The sequence below is a fragment of the Herpailurus yagouaroundi genome, unplaced genomic scaffold (genome assembly GCF_014898765.1).
Source record: "Herpailurus yagouaroundi ecotype Mexico unplaced genomic scaffold, PumYag 280, whole genome shotgun sequence".
NCBI classification, from domain to species: Eukaryota; Metazoa; Chordata; class Mammalia; order Carnivora; family Felidae; genus Herpailurus; species Herpailurus yagouaroundi.
Window position 1 is genome coordinate 192,557 of NW_024412497.1, and position 16,910 is coordinate 209,466.

The 16,910-nt window shown below is 39.1% G+C and overlaps 1 protein-coding gene across 1 annotated transcript in view; it reads right to left on the reverse strand.

Moving 5' to 3' along the window:
* LOC121021282 (protocadherin alpha-C2) overlaps positions 1 to 15,525 on the reverse strand; it is a 90,112-nt gene extending 74,587 nt beyond the window's left edge. Inside the window, exon 1 of the mRNA XM_040461549.1 lies at positions 12,541 to 15,525. Within this exon, the coding sequence (XP_040317483.1) occupies positions 12,541 to 14,973 (2,433 nt within the window). The 5' untranslated portion in view covers positions 14,974 to 15,525. The remainder of the gene's footprint in view (positions 1 to 12,540) is intronic.
* Positions 15,526 to 16,910: the final 1,385 nt, after the last annotated feature.

Genomic DNA, 16,910 nt, shown 5'->3' on the forward strand with positions numbered 1-16,910 from the left:
TCACTTAAACAGAAAAATATATGATAAATTTAATACCCATTCATAATTTTTTAAAATTCCCTTAGTTAACTTAGAAAGGGAAGGAAGCTTCCTTAACCTGACAAAAGACTTCTGGAACAAAATGTATCTCATATTAAATATAAAAAACTTTCTGTCTGAGACAGGATTAAGACAAGACTATTATCACTTCAATTCAGCAATGCCACCAAACCATAAAACAAGGAAACAATATGATTAGAAAGTTAAAACATAAATAAATAAAACTAAGAGTATTGGAAATGGCAAACAGTGTCTATAGAAAATATAAAATAATATAAAAATGTGACATTTCAAAATAAAATTTAGCAAGGACCCTGGATATAAACGTAATACAAAAATTAGTTTTATATCTATATACCTGCAACAAAAACAATTATAAAATGAAACTTTTTAAATGCCATTTAAAATTATATCAAAATATCAAATATTTAATGAAGTTGTACAAAAATATCTCTATATACACACATAAACACGTATAAACAGTGAGAAAAAAATAAATAGAAAGATATATCATGTTAGTAGACCAGATGTTTATGTACATATTATCATTGTGTTAATAAATCCCTTATTTTTTACACAGTAAATAAAAATCCAAGTAAAAGTTTGTCAAAATGGGAATATACCTCATAGTTTCTACAGATTCAATGTAACACCAATTAAAATATGAGCAGAGTTTTCTGGGGTAGAAATTAACACGATGATTCACAATTTACGTAGAAATGCAAAGGGCCGAAAATAACTAAATTAATCAGGAGGCAAAAGAACAAGCTAGAAAAACTTACACAATTGTATATCAGTGCGTATCAACACAGAATGGTATCGGCACAAGAATATAGGACTACACCACTAAAACAGAATGAAAGTCTAGAAATAGGTACAACTATACAGTCATTTGGTTTATGACAAAGGCGGCACTACAGAATAGCAAGAAAAGTATGGTCTTTTTATTAAGTGGTGCTGTGTATGTAGAAAATTCAGCTGGATTTTTACATGGAAAAAAATTAATCTCAGCTCCAACATTACACCATACACAAAAATACAACTTCAGATGGATTAAGATTCTTAATGTGCATGTTAAAACAAGAAAGCTGCTGGAACTATGGCAACCACTAATCGAATATGGCTATTTAAACTGAAGCTCAAATTAAATTTAGGAACATTAAAAATTCAGTCCCACAGTTTCACTAGCCACATTTCAAGTGCTCAGTAGTCATATGTCCTATATATGCAGATATAGAAAATTTCCAACATACAGAAAGTCCCATTGGACAGCAATGTTCTAGAAGATAATATAGGAACATATCTTCATGACCTTGAAGTAGGCTACATTTTCGTTAAAAGGATATAAAGAGTACCAAGTAAAAAAGAAAATGCATTAGATTTCGTTAGATCTCATTAAAATTAGGAGTTCCTGTTAATCAAAAGACATCATTAAGAAACATAGAGTAGCTCTATATACTCCTATGGAGTGATCGCAAGTTTATATATCTATCTATATCTATATATAGATGTATATCTGTCTATATCTATAGACAGATATACATCTATATGCATGTTTATTTTTGAGAGAGAAAGAAGGAGTGGGGAAGGGGCAGAGACAGAGGGAGAGACAGAATCCCAAGCAGTTTCTGCTCTGCACTATCATCTCAGAGCATCATGCAGGCTCAAAATCACAAGATCATGACATGAACAGAAGTCAAACACTTAACCGACTGAGCCACCCAGGCGCCCCACAAGTATATGTTTTTCAGTGAATAAACCAAAGTGGAGAAGAGTATGTTTTCGTATGTTTTTTTTTTTAATTTTTTTTTCAACGTTTTTTATTTATTTTTGGGACAGAGAGAGACAGAGCATGAACGGGGGAGGGGCAGAGAGAGGGGGAGACACAGAATCGGAAACAGGCTCCAGGCTCTGAGTCATCAGCCCAGAGCCTGACGCGGGGCTCGAACTCACGGACCGCGAGATCGTGACCTGGCTGAAGTCGGACGCTTAACCAACTGCGCCACCCAGGCGCCCCTGTTTTCGTATGTTATAATTTATCCTAAAAAGATATACACACATACACATTTGCTTATATTTATATATATATATATATATTTAAAATATATATATTTATATGTATAAATACATATAAATGTGTCTATATATAATATATATACACTTATATATGCATTTAAAAAGGAATAATAAAAGGATAAATCATAAAATTTGATTACATATAAGAAGAAAATAAGACTTGGGGCACCTGGGTGGCTCAGTCGGTTGAGCGTCCGACTTCAGCTCAGGTCATGATCTCATGGCTTGTGGGTTCGAGCCCCACGTTGGGCTCTGTGCTGACAGCTCTGGGCCTGGAACCTGCTTCAGATTCTGTCTCCTTCTCTCTCTGCCCCTCCCCCACTTGTGCTCTGTCTCTCTCTGTCTCTCAAAAATAAATAAACGTAAAAATGATTTTTTTTTTTTAAAAAAGAAGAAAGACTAGAGTGGAGGAACAGGCATAGTAAACACTAGACTTCTCTAAATATACTTTCTTTTATGAATTTTAGAACCATTGTAACATTTCACATAGCTATAAAAGAAAATGAAATTTTAAAAAACAAGCCTGAGTTTTTAAAGTTTTTTTTTAATTCTAGTTAGCTAACATACAGTGTAATATTACTTTTAGGCCTAAATTTGAAAGTAACTCAAAACAAATGAACCTAACTCTGTATGTGTTTGGCAGCTTACCTACACAGAGATGAACTACTCCAAGATATTTTAAATGTTTATTTATTTTGAGAGAGAAAATGCATGCGAGGAAGGGGCAGAAAGAGAGAGAGAGAAAATCTCAGAGAGAGAGCAAATCTCATGCTGTCAGCACAGAGCCAGACTCGGAACTTGATCTCACAAACGGTGAGATCATGACCTGAGCTGAAATCAAGAGCTGGATGTTTAACCAAATGAGCCACTCAGGCACCCGCTAAAATACTTTTTTTTTAAATATTATTTATTATTTAATTTTGAGAGAGAGAGAGAGTAAGAGGGAGAGGGAAAGCATGGGAGAGGGAGACAGAATCCCGAGCATGTTCTGCACTGTCAACACAGAGCACAATGTGGGGCTCAATCCTATGATCCTGGGATCATGACCTGAGCCAAAACCAAGAGTCCCACGCCCGACAAACTGAGCCACCCAGGTGCACCCCCATCCCAAAACTTTAAAACACAATAATTTATATGTGCTTAGTGGGATATACCCTCCAAGTGAAAATAATGACAAAAATATTAAACTGATACTGTAATCATATTGTTGGTTTAGTGCTGGTATTGTTTTCTGTTTTTTGAGTAGTGTGGGGTAACAAATGAGTAATTATGTTGATATAAATGAAAACTGGGATTTTTATTGTGGAAGAAAGGAGACACAAATGTAAAATTAATGGAATTAAGTAAAAGCCTTAGAGTGATGAATTGGAATTAGACAGATTAGTATAAACTTGTGATGCCTTGGGGCACCTGGGTGGCTCAGTAGGTTAAGTGTCCGGCTTCGGCTCTGGTCATGATCTCCCGGTTTGTGGGTTTGTGAGTTCGAGCCCCGCGTCAGGCTCTGTGCTGACAGCTCGGAGCCTGGAGCCTGCTTCAGATTCTGTGTCTCCCTCTCTCTCTGCTCCTCCCCCACTCACGCTCCATCTCCATCTCTCAATAATAAATCAACATTAAAAAAATTAAAAAAAAACTTGTTATGCCTTTTATATTTTTTTAAAAAATGGACATCCCTTAGCTCAGTAACTAAAAGTACCTAAAACACTGACTCAACACTGTAGCAATAAGCACACCTGTTGTCAAGATTCTATCTCTAAATATCACCACGCACAAAAAATACTGAAGGATCCTTGACAAATGCTTAATTCCAGGTCTGAGACAAGAAGTTTACAAAATGAACCCGGATATCTGTAATACCAAACAGCAGACATTCTCTTCAAAATGAATGAAAAAGCCATCCAGTTTTCCCAACAGCATTTGTTGAAGAGACTTGTCTTTTTCCCATTGTATATTCTTGCCTCCTTTGTCATAGATTAATTTATCATATAAGCATGGGCTTATTTCTGAGCTCTCTATTCTGTTCCATTAATCTGTGTGTCTATTTTTGTGCCAGTACTACATACTGTTTTGATTGCTACAGCTTTGTAGTATATCTTGCAATCTGGGATTGGAACACTAGCAGCTTTGTTCTTCTTTCTTGATGAGTCTGGCCAAAGGTTTATCAATTTTGTCTATCTTTCCAAAGGTCCAGCTTCTGGTTTCATTGATTTTTTTTTTCTACAATAAAGATAGAAACTGAACCACTTTCTTAACCATACACAAAAATAAACTCAAAATGAATTAAAGACCTAAATGTGAGACCTGAAAGCATAAAATTCCTATAAGAAAACATAGGCAGTAATCACTTTGACATCAGCTCTACAAACATTTTTTTAGATGTATTGCCTCAGGCAAGGAAAAAAAAAAGCAAAAAGAAACTACTGGGACTATACCAAAACAAAAAGCTTTTGCACAGCAAAGGAAACCATCAACAAAATGACAAGGCAACCTACTAAATGGGAGAAGACAGCTGCAAATGACATAGTCAATAAGGGGTTAATATCCAAAATACAAAAACAACTCATACAACTCAACACCCCACAATAATAATTTGATTTAAAATGGGCAGAGGGGGAGTGCCTGGCTGGCTCAGTCAAGGGAGCATACAATTCTTGATCTTGGGGTTGTGAGTTCAAGTCCCACGTTGGGTGTAAAAATAAATAAACTTAAAATAAAAATAAAGTAAATAAATAAACCAATAAAGAAAAATGGGCAGAGGACCTTAATAGACATTTTTCCAAAGACACAAATGACCAACAGACACATGAAAAAGATGTTAAACATCACTGATCATCAGGGAAATTACAAATCAAAATTACAATGAGATATCACCTTATACCTGTCAGAATAGATAGAATTAAAAGACAAGAAATAACAAGTGTTAGTAAGGATGTGGAGAGAAAAGAATCCATGTGCACTGCTACTGGGAATGAAAATAGGTGCAGCCACTATGGAAAACAGTATGGAAGGTTCTCAAAAAATTAAAAATATAAATATCATATGGGGCACCTAGGTGGCGCAGTCAGTTAAGCTTCGACTTCTGCTCAGGTCATAATCTTGCATCCGGCTCTGTGCTAACAGCTCAGAGCCTGGAGCTTGCTTTAGATTACGTGTCTCCATCTCTCTCTGCCCCTCCCACTCATGTGCTCTCTCTCTCTCTCTCTCTCTCTCTCTGTCAAAAATAAATAAACATTAAAAAATTTTTAAATAAATAAATAAATAAATATTGTATGATCCAGTAATTCTACTACTGGGAATTTACCCCAAGAAAATGAAAGCACTGTGGCACTTGGGCTCATCAGTTAAGCATCTGGCTCTTGATTTCGGCTAAGGTGATAGTCATGATATTGAGGCTCGCGTTGGGCTCCATGCTGATAGTGTGGAGCCTTCTTGGTATTGTCTCTCTCCCTCTCTCTTTGCCCTTCCCCTGCTTGCATGCACGTGCTCTCTCTCAAAATAAATAAACTTAAAAAAAAAAGAAAATGAAAACACTAATTCAAAAAGATATATGCAACCCTATGTTTATTGCAGCATTATTTACAATTCTTTACAATAGCCAGGATATGGAAGCAACCCAAATAACCACCTATAGATAAACAGATAAAGATGTCATATATACTCAGCCATAAAAAAGAATGACATCTTGCCATTTGCAACAGCATGGATGGACCTGGAGGTATAATGTTAAGTGAAATAAGTAAAAGAAAGACAAATAACATATGATTTCACTCATATGTGGAATTTAAGAAACAAAAGAAATGAACAAAGGGAAAAAGAGACAAACAAAAAACCAGACTCTTAAATAAAGAAAACAAACTGGTGGTTTCCGAAGGGGAAGTGGATGGAGAGATGGGTGAAATAGATAATGAGGATTAAGAGGTGTATATTTCCAGTAAGAAAATAAATAAGTCATGGAGATGAAAAGTATAGCATAGGGAATATAGTCATTAAGATGGTAGCAACATTGGTGACAGATGGGGACTACACTTATCATGATGAGCACTGAGTAAGATATAGAATTGTGGAGTCATTATGTTATACACCTGAAATTAACATAATACTGTATGTTAATTGTACTTCTATAAAAAAATGTTTTTTAAGATCATAAGAGGACACTATAAACAACTTCATACCAAAATTTGAAAGCTTAGATGACATTAACATATTTTTGGAAAAGACAGTTCATAAAAAAAAAGCAAGAAGAGTAAAAATATAAATAATTCTATTACTAATGGAAAAATTTAATTTCATGACTTAAAACTTCCCCACAAAGAAAACTAAGGCACGGAGAATATCGCTAGTGAATTCTACTAAATATTTAAGAAAGAAATATCACCAATCTTAATAAACATGTTCAGAGAATATAAAAGAGGAGAGAGAAAAAATACTTTGAACCTGTTTAATAGGGCCAGCATAACCTTGACATCAAATCCTTATAAGAAAGGAAAATGACAAGCCTATCTTAAGTGGTAAGTATAGATGCAAAACCCCATTATGAAGATGTCTTAACTGGTTGTTTTTATTTTGTATGAACATCATTTTGAGACTAAACAAAACAGCTGTAATCTTTGCTTAAAGATTCTAAAGAATAAGCATAATGTGCATGAATTCAGAGAATACATTTCTGAGGGTGTGCCATTACACTTCTGCTATGAAAACAGTATATATGTAGATGGCAACCAGATGGTTCTAGAACAGCCAAGATTTGGGGATGTGACAGAAAAGTTTTTTTTCTCTTACTCTGAAGCACAGGAGAGAGAATATGTGATTGCATATTCATTCCCAGATTGAAAGACAAGTTCCAGATGAATATATAATGACCTTCTGTGTTTATAGCTTGAGAAGGAAATTGTTATCCTAATTCTCTTCTTTTTCATAAACGCAGAATAAAAGAGACATGTACCTTATTTATATCCTAAACCATTCTCATCTTGTCAGTTAAAGTTGGGAAAAAAGTAAGTAACTACTATTATGATTTAGTTGTTGTTTTTAAGAATAATCTTTACCAATAAACTCCTTACTTCCCTTAATACTTCAGTCAGAACCCTAGGCTGTGATCCACATTCACTTGACATTCTTCCAAATGTTAATTATTTCTGATATTCCTATTATCCCCATTTGAGAAATGTAAAAGTCTCTTTAAGACTTAATCCATCTTCACTCCAACCCAGCAAAACATATTTAGTCTCTGGAATATAATTGTTTCCCTCTAACTGTAAATATTTAAGGCAACACACATTAATAGATCTTAACATTATCAGACATGTTGTTAAAATTTCCCCATTGATACATTTCCCAGGCATTGCTTTTTCCTACTGTTTCCTCAAGTTATTAAGCTCTTTTCCTTCCCTTTTACTAGTTTGAGGTTTCTCTATTATACAATAAATTCTATTGTACTGTCTACATAGTTTTTTTAATCCAAATGTATTTCATATGCTCTGCAAGCTTCCTTAGTTACAGCACTCTAAAGATTTTCTAAGTCAATTATCAGTTTAAAAGTCAAAATAGAGGGGCGCCTGGGTGGCGCAGTCGGTTAAGCGTCCGACTTCAGCCAGGTCACGATCTCGCGGTCCGTGAGTTCGAGCCCCGCGTCAGGCTCTGGGCTGATGGCTCGGAGCCTGGAGCCTGTTTCCGATTCTGTGTCTCCCTCTCTCTCTGCCCCTCCCCCGTTCATGCTCTGTCTCTCTCTGTCCCAAAAATAAATTAAAAAACGTTGAAAAAAAATAAAAAAATAAATAAATAAATAAATAAAAGTCAAAATAGATATGAGGAAATATCTAATCAACCTATGGGAAAGTCTGCTAATGGCATATATTTTAATAAATAAAAACACCTAGAATGTCAAAAACATCCTACCACTCTGTAAACAAATGACACTGCACAGGAGAAATATTGTATACCCTACATACACATCCTGGCAATGGACAAACTGCTTCAGTTACAGAAGAACAGTACACTAACATAACACTGATATGTTCACTATAATTTTCATGTGGAATATTTAATAAAGTCAGTTGTTCACTGTTGTAAATTTTTTGCTACATTAATATTTATTATCTAAAAAATTTGCCAATGCAATGAATTTTAAATGATAGGCAGAAATGTACATCTCCGAGGTAACATGTTGGATACCAACCTAAAAAAAATTAAAGGGCCCATCACAAATCTTACAAAAAACTAACATGAGACACATGTTGTCTACTTGTTGTATAGTACATCAATTTTGTTTATATCTATAAAGTATTATTAATACAAGAAATAAAGATAAAAATGTTTTCCTGAATTTCCTAAACTGACAGATTTTAGTACTGTAAAATATGTTAATACACACTGTAAACTAAAACAAGACAGAAGGACTCGGTATTTAGAGAGTATAATGCTAAGCTAAATAAGTCAGTAAAGACAGATACGAAATAATTTCACGCACATGTGGAATTTAAGAAACAAAACAAATGAGCAAAGGAAAAACACAGAGACAGAGAGGGAGACAGAAACCAAGAAACAGACTTTCAACTATAGAGCACAAACTGATGATTACCAAAGGGAGGTGGGTGGGGGGATGGTCAAATAGGTGATGGGGATTAAGGAGTGCACTTGTCATCATGAGTAATGGATGATGTATGGAATTGTTAAATCGTTATATTGTACACTTGAAACTAATACAACACTGTGTTAACTACACTGGAATTAAAATAAAAACTTAAGTAAAAAAGAAGGGCTTAGTATTTGAAAAAAATAGAAATGTATATACATCGAGATTTCTTTTTTTAATAAAAAATTTTTTTAACATTTATTCATTTTTGAGAGACAGAGTGTGAACACAAGAGGGGCAGAGAGAGAGGGAGACACAGAATTCAAAGCAGGCTCCAGGCTCTGAGCTGTCAGCACAGAACCCGACGCGGGGCTCCAACCCACAAACCGTGAGATCATGACCTGAGCTGAAGTTAGACACAACTGATTGAAACACCCAGGCGCCCCTAAACGAGATTCTTTATGACTCAGGCACACAGTTAAAATTATTATGAAATTGTACTCTTTTCAAAGGATTTTTGTTTTATAAAATCAAGCAGTAAATATTTTATTTCTAGAATTCTGTAGTCGGTATTACGGCATTCAGCGAACACTATGACAAGCATTCTGTTCTAAAGAATCAAGATTGGATCGATATGCAATTGGATAGGAAGAAGTCAATAACAAAATGCCTGGGTGAATTACAAATACTCCAGCTTTCTAGAAGTTATTTTATTCATGTTCTTATACATCATACTTTCTTTATATATAAGGAAATATCTAGTACACAAAAATTATTAGCAGGCAATGGACTACCCATAACTTGAAATATCAACATTGATGGAAAAAGATTGTGCAGATAGACAAATGGGATGGCACAGTATTCCTGCATGTATGAACAGTCTATCTTTGTTACTGTCACTCATATAAGTTTAAAAATTCAGTGGCAAGGGATATTTTCCTCTGTTACTAGCTATATTCCTCCTTTTAAATAATTTTCCAACTTCCAGATCCATTTCTTTCAAGTCTCCTCAAAATGTGTTTCTCAAACAGTACCTGACTGCCAAACATTCAGATTCCCAAACTTCAGTATTCTCATCTCTATTTGTTATAGAAAGTAGTGAAATAAAATAAATGATGCATTTTCTTGATAGGAAGAGAGTTTATACATTGTTTTGATACCTGAAATATTAACATTACAATGCACCAATTTTCTGTCTTAAAATTAACTACATTTTCATTTGTATTTGCTGCAACTTTCACAGTATAAACATGTGTGTCCCTACTAATCACTTTGTCATCTATAGGAACTGTGATCATATTTAGTGTCAGACACAGTATTGAGGTTTTTCTAGGACCAGAAAATCCCACTGTTAATGTTGTTTCATTACTATATATGAGGAAGAAAATAATCATTGAAATAATATATTTGAAAGAGATCTTTAAACTGCTAAATATATATACACATAAAGTGGAAAAGTAAGTTAAATCTTTGTTGAACTCTTCCATCTACATTAACACCCAATTCATCCATTCACAAATGTATTTATTCTTTCATTCAGCAAGCACTTATGCCATGTGAAACATAAAATATGCAAAATTATAATGCATATAAATCTATTTTATTTTCAGTTAACATCATCATTTGAAGGAGAATAACTAACTTATAACTTACTTTTCCCCTATTACCTGGAATCATAAAACAAGGAATCCTCCATTCCCTTCCCTAATTTCTGCATACTTCCTTCCCTTTTATCAATGATCTCTATGAAAAATCAGAAAGTAATACTGTAAAATTGATGAAGACTGTCCTCACTCTATTTGATAAGTTTTTGAAATGCAAAGGGCCACTATGGATAAATTTAAGTATTTGAATAATTTAACTTTTATTAGATGCATTACTTTCAAATATAGCATTTACTTATTTTATTTTATTTTTTTAATTTTTTTTTCAACGTTTATTTATTTTTGGGATAGAGAGAGACAGAGCATGAACGGGGGAAGGGCAGAGAGAGAGGGAGACACAGAATCGGAAACAGCCTCCAGGCTCTGAGCCATCAGCCCAGAGCCCGACGTGGGGCTCGAACTCACGGACCGCGAGATCGTGACCTAGCTGAAGTCGGACGCTTAACCGACTGCGCCACCCAGGCGCCCCAGCATTTACTTATTTTAAAGTATATTGGCTTCTTGCTTCCGATTCTGTCTCCCTCTCTCTCTGCCCCTCCCCCATTCATGCTCTGTCTCTCTCTGTCTCAAAAATAAATAAACATTAAAAAAATTTTTAGGGGCGCCTGGGTGGCGCAGTCGGTTAAGCGTCCGACTTCAGCCAGGTCACGATCTCACAGTCCGTGAGTTCGAGCCCCGCGTCAGGCTCTGGGCTGATGGCTCGGAGCCTGGAGCCTGTTTCCGATTCTGTGTCTCCCTCTCTCTCTGCCCCTCCCCCGTTCATGCTCTGTCTCTGTCTGTCCCATAAATAAATAAAAACGTTGAAAAAAATTTAAAAAAAAATTTTAAAAAAAATAAAGTATATTGGCTTCTAAAATAATAAGAAAATTAAATCCAAGTTGAATGGACTTTGAATGGCAAGTGCACCTTGAATACACAAATGTTTCTGACACAATTATTCCTCTTTCAAACAATAAGTAATAAATGGCATTGTTGAATCACTATATTGTACATCTAAAATGAATATGACACTGTATATTAATTACACTGGTATTAAAATTTTAAAAACAATTACTACTCTTTCTTCTTTGTGAAATATATCAATAAAATGTAAAATAAAAGGTTGTCAAGTCCTATACCCAATGGTTTTATTTTCTATCAGTACAAACAGGTATTCTGAGACATGCTTATAATTTCCATATACTTAGAAACACTGTGTGGAGCTATCATTAGCTATGTTTCAGAGTGCCATTCTCAAAAAAGACTACTATGCAAAAATGGCATTTATTTAAAAAGTATGACCTAGAAAAATATGTTGCCATTTTATTAAATGGTGTATCATTCAGGATCTAATTCAAATGCCATCTCTACCACAATTCCTCTTCTGATTTCCTCCTCCTCCCTTCCCAGATGTTCTCTCACAGTCTCTCTCTCCCTTTGAACATCCATTGCAATTTATTTTTACATTTTTTAGGTTATCATTGTCAAATCATGTATTGTAATGGTTTGGGCAAATGCCTCATCTTCCATGATACTATGCTTATGTAATGTAAAGACTCTTGCATATTTTTCATTCCCATTTTTGGTATCAGAATGCCTTACCCATATCTGGGATACCTGGGTGGCTCAGTCCATTAAAGGTCTGACTCTTGATCTTGGCTCAAGTCATGATCTCATGGTTTGTGAGATTGAGCCTCACGTCAGGCTTTCTGCGGACAGCACCAAGCTTGCTTGGGATTCTCTCTCTCCCTCTGCCTCTCTCTCTCAAAATAAATAAATAAACTCTTTTAAAAAATGCCTTACACATCTGTTGCTCAAAATGTTTTTTTTTAATGAAGGGGTTTATGCTTTAAATAATTCCTTGAATAAATTCATAAAAGGAATTAAAGACATCCCCAGTCATTTATTTCCTGTACCAGAAACTTTGGTGCTTTATTTCTAATTTTAGTCCTGTATACTAGATTACTTTTATTGTTCTTTAATAGGCTTAAATTTCTTACCCTTGTTTCTCAGAAATAAACTATAAACTCCTTGAGGCCAAGGACAGTCTTTTAATACTTTTATACTCCCAGAATTCTTAGCATGGGGGTGCTAAGCAGGAGTGTTCAATTCAATGGATTAAATGTTGCTAAAGGCTCATCTAAGAAGCATTTCAGAACATAGCTAGCAGCCATCTCCTGGGCAAGGGAATCAAATCCCTCAAGATTTGCTTACCATGGCATTGACATTTACGTGATCCCCTTTCCTATTCCGAATGTGAATGCAGGATATTGGCAAATTCAGTCCTACCCCAGTAGCCAGATTTCTCAGGTCAGCAGCACTGTATTCCCCACACAACAGCAAACTGTTATTATCAGAACCAAGTCCTAGAGAGGCCCGATAGAGATAGGTCTGAGAAAGTCTCTCAACTGTAGTGACATCTATCGTGGCTGATGTCATACAAGGATTTGAAGCCATCTTCCTCCCTTGCCTCAGCTCTTCTGAAGAGCGACAGCAGCTTTGAGAACAACAAGCTGGGCTCTGGTTCACCTTGATGCACACAAAGAAAAGTAAGCACCCCAGAAATAAAAAGGAAATAGAGGCCAGGGCAATTACTAAATACAGGTTCTGGGTGGAAAGGTGGCCTCCTCTTTCCCAGGTATCTTCAAAGTCTGGAAGGACCTGAGGGGCAAAGTTGCTCAACAGTATACCTAATGTGACAGAAGAGGAAAGTGAGGGGTCTCCATGGTCTTGAACCACTACCACCACCCTCTGTTTAACTGCATCAGTGGGAAGAATGAAGCGGGCAGTACGAAGTTCTCCCATATTGGCTGAAATTCTGAAGAGGCTAGAGTCAGAAGCCTGAAAAATATGGTAGGAAAGCCAAGCATTAGAGCCACTGTCTGCATCCTCTGCTACCACTTTTGTGACCAAGTGTCCAGTTCTGGCAGAGCGAGGCACAATTTCCACTGGAACAGAGCCATTTCTGGGCAAGGGAAACAGGATGACTGGAGCATTGTCGTTCCTATCTACCACAAATAAGTTCACAGTCACTGCTGCACTTCTGGGAGGAATGCCACCATCCCGGGCTTCCACTTGGAAGTGAAACCCCCTGAGTTGCTCAAAGTCAAAGGAAATTTTGGCAGTGATAGCCCCACTGGTTGATTCTACTGCCACCAAGCTAGAGGCTGTCTGCCTTTCAGAGATAATATCCAACAGCTCATAGAAGACAAGGCCATTTTCCCCTAGGTCCGGATCCTGGGCAAAAACATGGCCTAAAGAGGCCCCAGGATCATTGTTTTCAGCCACAAAAAGTTCCTGTTGTGGTTGAGCAAAATTTGGTGAATTGTCGTTCACATCAGCAACAGACACAGTCACTGTCCTGCGGGTGCTCAGTGGGGGTGAGCCACCATCTGAGGCAGTAATCAGGACATGGTATTCGCTGACCTGCTCCCGGTCCAGCGGCCCATCAGTCAGCAAGCTGTAGTAGTTGTCAAAAGAAGCCTTCAGCTTAAAAGGGCCTCCACTGGACATGCTACAAAAGACCTTACCATTGGGACCGAGGTCCTCGTCCCTTAGACTGAAGAGAGCAATCACTGTGCCAGGGGCTGCGTCCTCAGAAACTGAACTGGATAGAGTCAGGAGGTTCACCTCAGGGGCATGATCATTCACATCAGTCACTTCCACCAGCAGTTTGACAGTACTAGCTAGACCGAAGGTACCCTCATCCCTCGCCTCAATGTATGCTTCCAACAACGTTTCAGGTAGACCGAGTGAAGCAGCTACCCGCACTTCCCCATTTCTAGGGTGCACGTGAAAGTAGTGTCGCAGCTCCACCAGCGTGCTATTGCTTAAGGAGTACCGGATTTCCCCATTGGAGCCTTCATCCGGGTCCGAGGCCTGAACTCGTAATAACAAAGTCCCGTTCGGGGCAGTCTCTGGTACCTTGGCACGGTATACTGTGCGCTCAAATACAGGCGCATTGTCGTTTGTGTCCACCACTATGATGGTAACTTGTGCTTCTCCGGAGCGCGCGGGCTGCCCTCCATCCTTAGCGGTGAGCAGTAGCTGGTGGGTGGCACGCTGCTCCCGATCCAGCGCTTTCTCTAATACCAACTCCGGGTATTCACTGCCGTCGACTCGCGACCCCATGATCAAGCGAAAGTGCTGGCTGGGGCTCAGGGTGTAGGTCAGGACACCGTTGCTTCCCTCGTCCGCATCTAGGGCCTTAGGAAGAGTAAAGCGGGCTCCAGGCAACAGGAACTCGGGTATGTGCAGCTGCACGTCGCCGGCAGGGAAGACAGGAGAGTTGTCGTTGATGTCCACGACGTGAACTCGCATCTTGTGTAGCTCCAGCGGGTCCTCCAGCACCAGCTCATAGGTCAAGACGCAGGCAGCTTTAGTCCCGCACAGCCGTTCGCGGTCTGCCGGCTCTCGGACCACCAAGCTACCGCTGGCCAGATCCACCCCGAAGTAGGGCTCGCGGAGGCTGGAAAGTAAGCGAAAGTTCCGCAAGCGTAGAGCGGCCGCTGACAGCCCCAAGTCCGCGGAAACATTACCTACAGCTACGCTCCGCACGGTCTCCTCCAACACTGAGTATTCCAGCTGTCTGGCGGCAGAGCAGCAGGAGACCCACAGACATAGAACCGCCACCCTCCAGCCCACCATCCTCCTCCCTCTTGGCGTCCCCGCTCCACCAGCAGTGACCCAGAACCATGCTCCGGACTCCCGGAGAGCACGAACTGTGGTAAAGAGCAAGAGCCGGCCGCCCGCCGAAGCGGACTCGAGGTGCACAGACCGCCGACGTTCTGCCTCTTGAATACACTGGAATTGCCCCGGGCTGACGGGCTGGAAGCTAAACTCTCGGGACTGGAGGCTTGGCAGCCGTCTGGGAAAGCGGAGCTGGTCGGTGCAGAGGAGCGCAGCGCCGCCTAGGGGTGCAGAGACGAGGTAAACTACTCAGGCTAGGGAGGGGCCATCTCCATGCCCTTCGAGCTGGGTTCTCTCCACAAAGTCCCAGCAGCCGGCGGGGGGGCGGGGAACAGCGAGGAAGATGCCGTGAGAAATTAACACATCTTCCTTTGAACCCTGTTTCTAAGGAAAACGCCCTAAGAAGGCCTCCGTCTTAACTTCCACAACCTCTGACTGAAGACTGCTCGTAATTGAGGCTGAGCTCGTTTGGGCTTCTCTCTCCACTGTTCCACAGGGGAGCGTCCAGTTCCGGGCGCTCGGACCCACGGAACCCCTCCAGTGCCGGCGAAGAGATCGGAACTCCCAGAGAAATCGCGGGGCGGAGGCGGCGAGAGGTGGAATCGCGACCCTGAATGACCACGCCTTCGAAGCTCAAGGAAACCGGAAGCCCCAAGCTAAGGGCTGAAGCATTACATTCTAGATTCCTAGCCTCTCCACTGAGGGTTAAAGTCTCTGTGCACCTTCTTATATATGGGAAGCCAAGATTTCAACAGAGGCGACCAGTGAGGAACAAATTGGGTAATAGGGTCTTCCCCAAGCTTCCCTCCCACCCCCCATCCCCTGCTCTAGCTTTTCGAGACACCCAGGTGGGCGAGCGCCAGGCTTATGGTTCGTTCCGCTTTTTTGTGGGTCAGCAATTTCCCTTTCCTCAGGAGCCCCTACTTGCTTTACAAGCGGCCCTTGACGCTCTGGATGAGACAGGTTAAAAACCAGTCAGTACAAGCCCCTGAAACTCAGAAAAACTGACACTCCTCCCCAGTGGGACGTGTGAAGTGGAAGTGGAAGAAAGTTACTGAGATACTCTCCAGAGTGTAACCAGAAAACTACTGTGTAAATTTATTCTCTGTAAATATTTAGAAAACAGCATTGAGGCAGGGTAGGAACTAACTGCCCATATGTTGTCCAACTTCGTTTTTAAGCCGGTATTCTGAAGGGAAATTGGGACATTGGTCTGTCCTTGTAAAAACACCTCCGAGCTACAAGAAGTTATCTCCAAATTTGGCCTTGCGCCCAACAACCCGCGGCTTTCCCTGAGGGGGGGGCGAACTGAAAAAGAGTGATTTCAATGACTATTAAACACTAAATTCCTTAAACTTCTTTTAATGTAATTGCAACGTCGAAAGCCCCAGGAACCAAAATTTGAAAGACAAAAGCTAGATAATGATCAAGAATTGAAGCTTTCAGGGCACTGTATTTTCTGTTCAGAAAACTGCCTACAAGTGTTGATAATCACTGAAGCTGAAGGCTGGATACATGGGAGCTAATTACACAATTCTCTTTACTGTATGTTTGAATACACTGTTATAATAGTTTTTAAAACTGATGATTAAAATGGGGGTGGGGGAGGTAAGCTGTTCCAGCATTCTGGTTTTAAAACTGAAAGTGGGATTGGTAAATTCATTATGCCACTAAGAACCAATCACCTCCCCAGAACAATACAAACCCAGCCCTTATCTCTTCCAGGAAAGCAGAGTAAGCGCAACATAAGGCAATTTAAATAGTAAATGCCCTTGACTAATTTGTCTTTCTGAGATAAGGAACCAAGAAAATCATTGACACCAAGTCTTGGATAAAATTAAAGCAGGAAATATGTCAGCCCAGTGAAATGTTTAGGTAGAGACATAAATATAGCC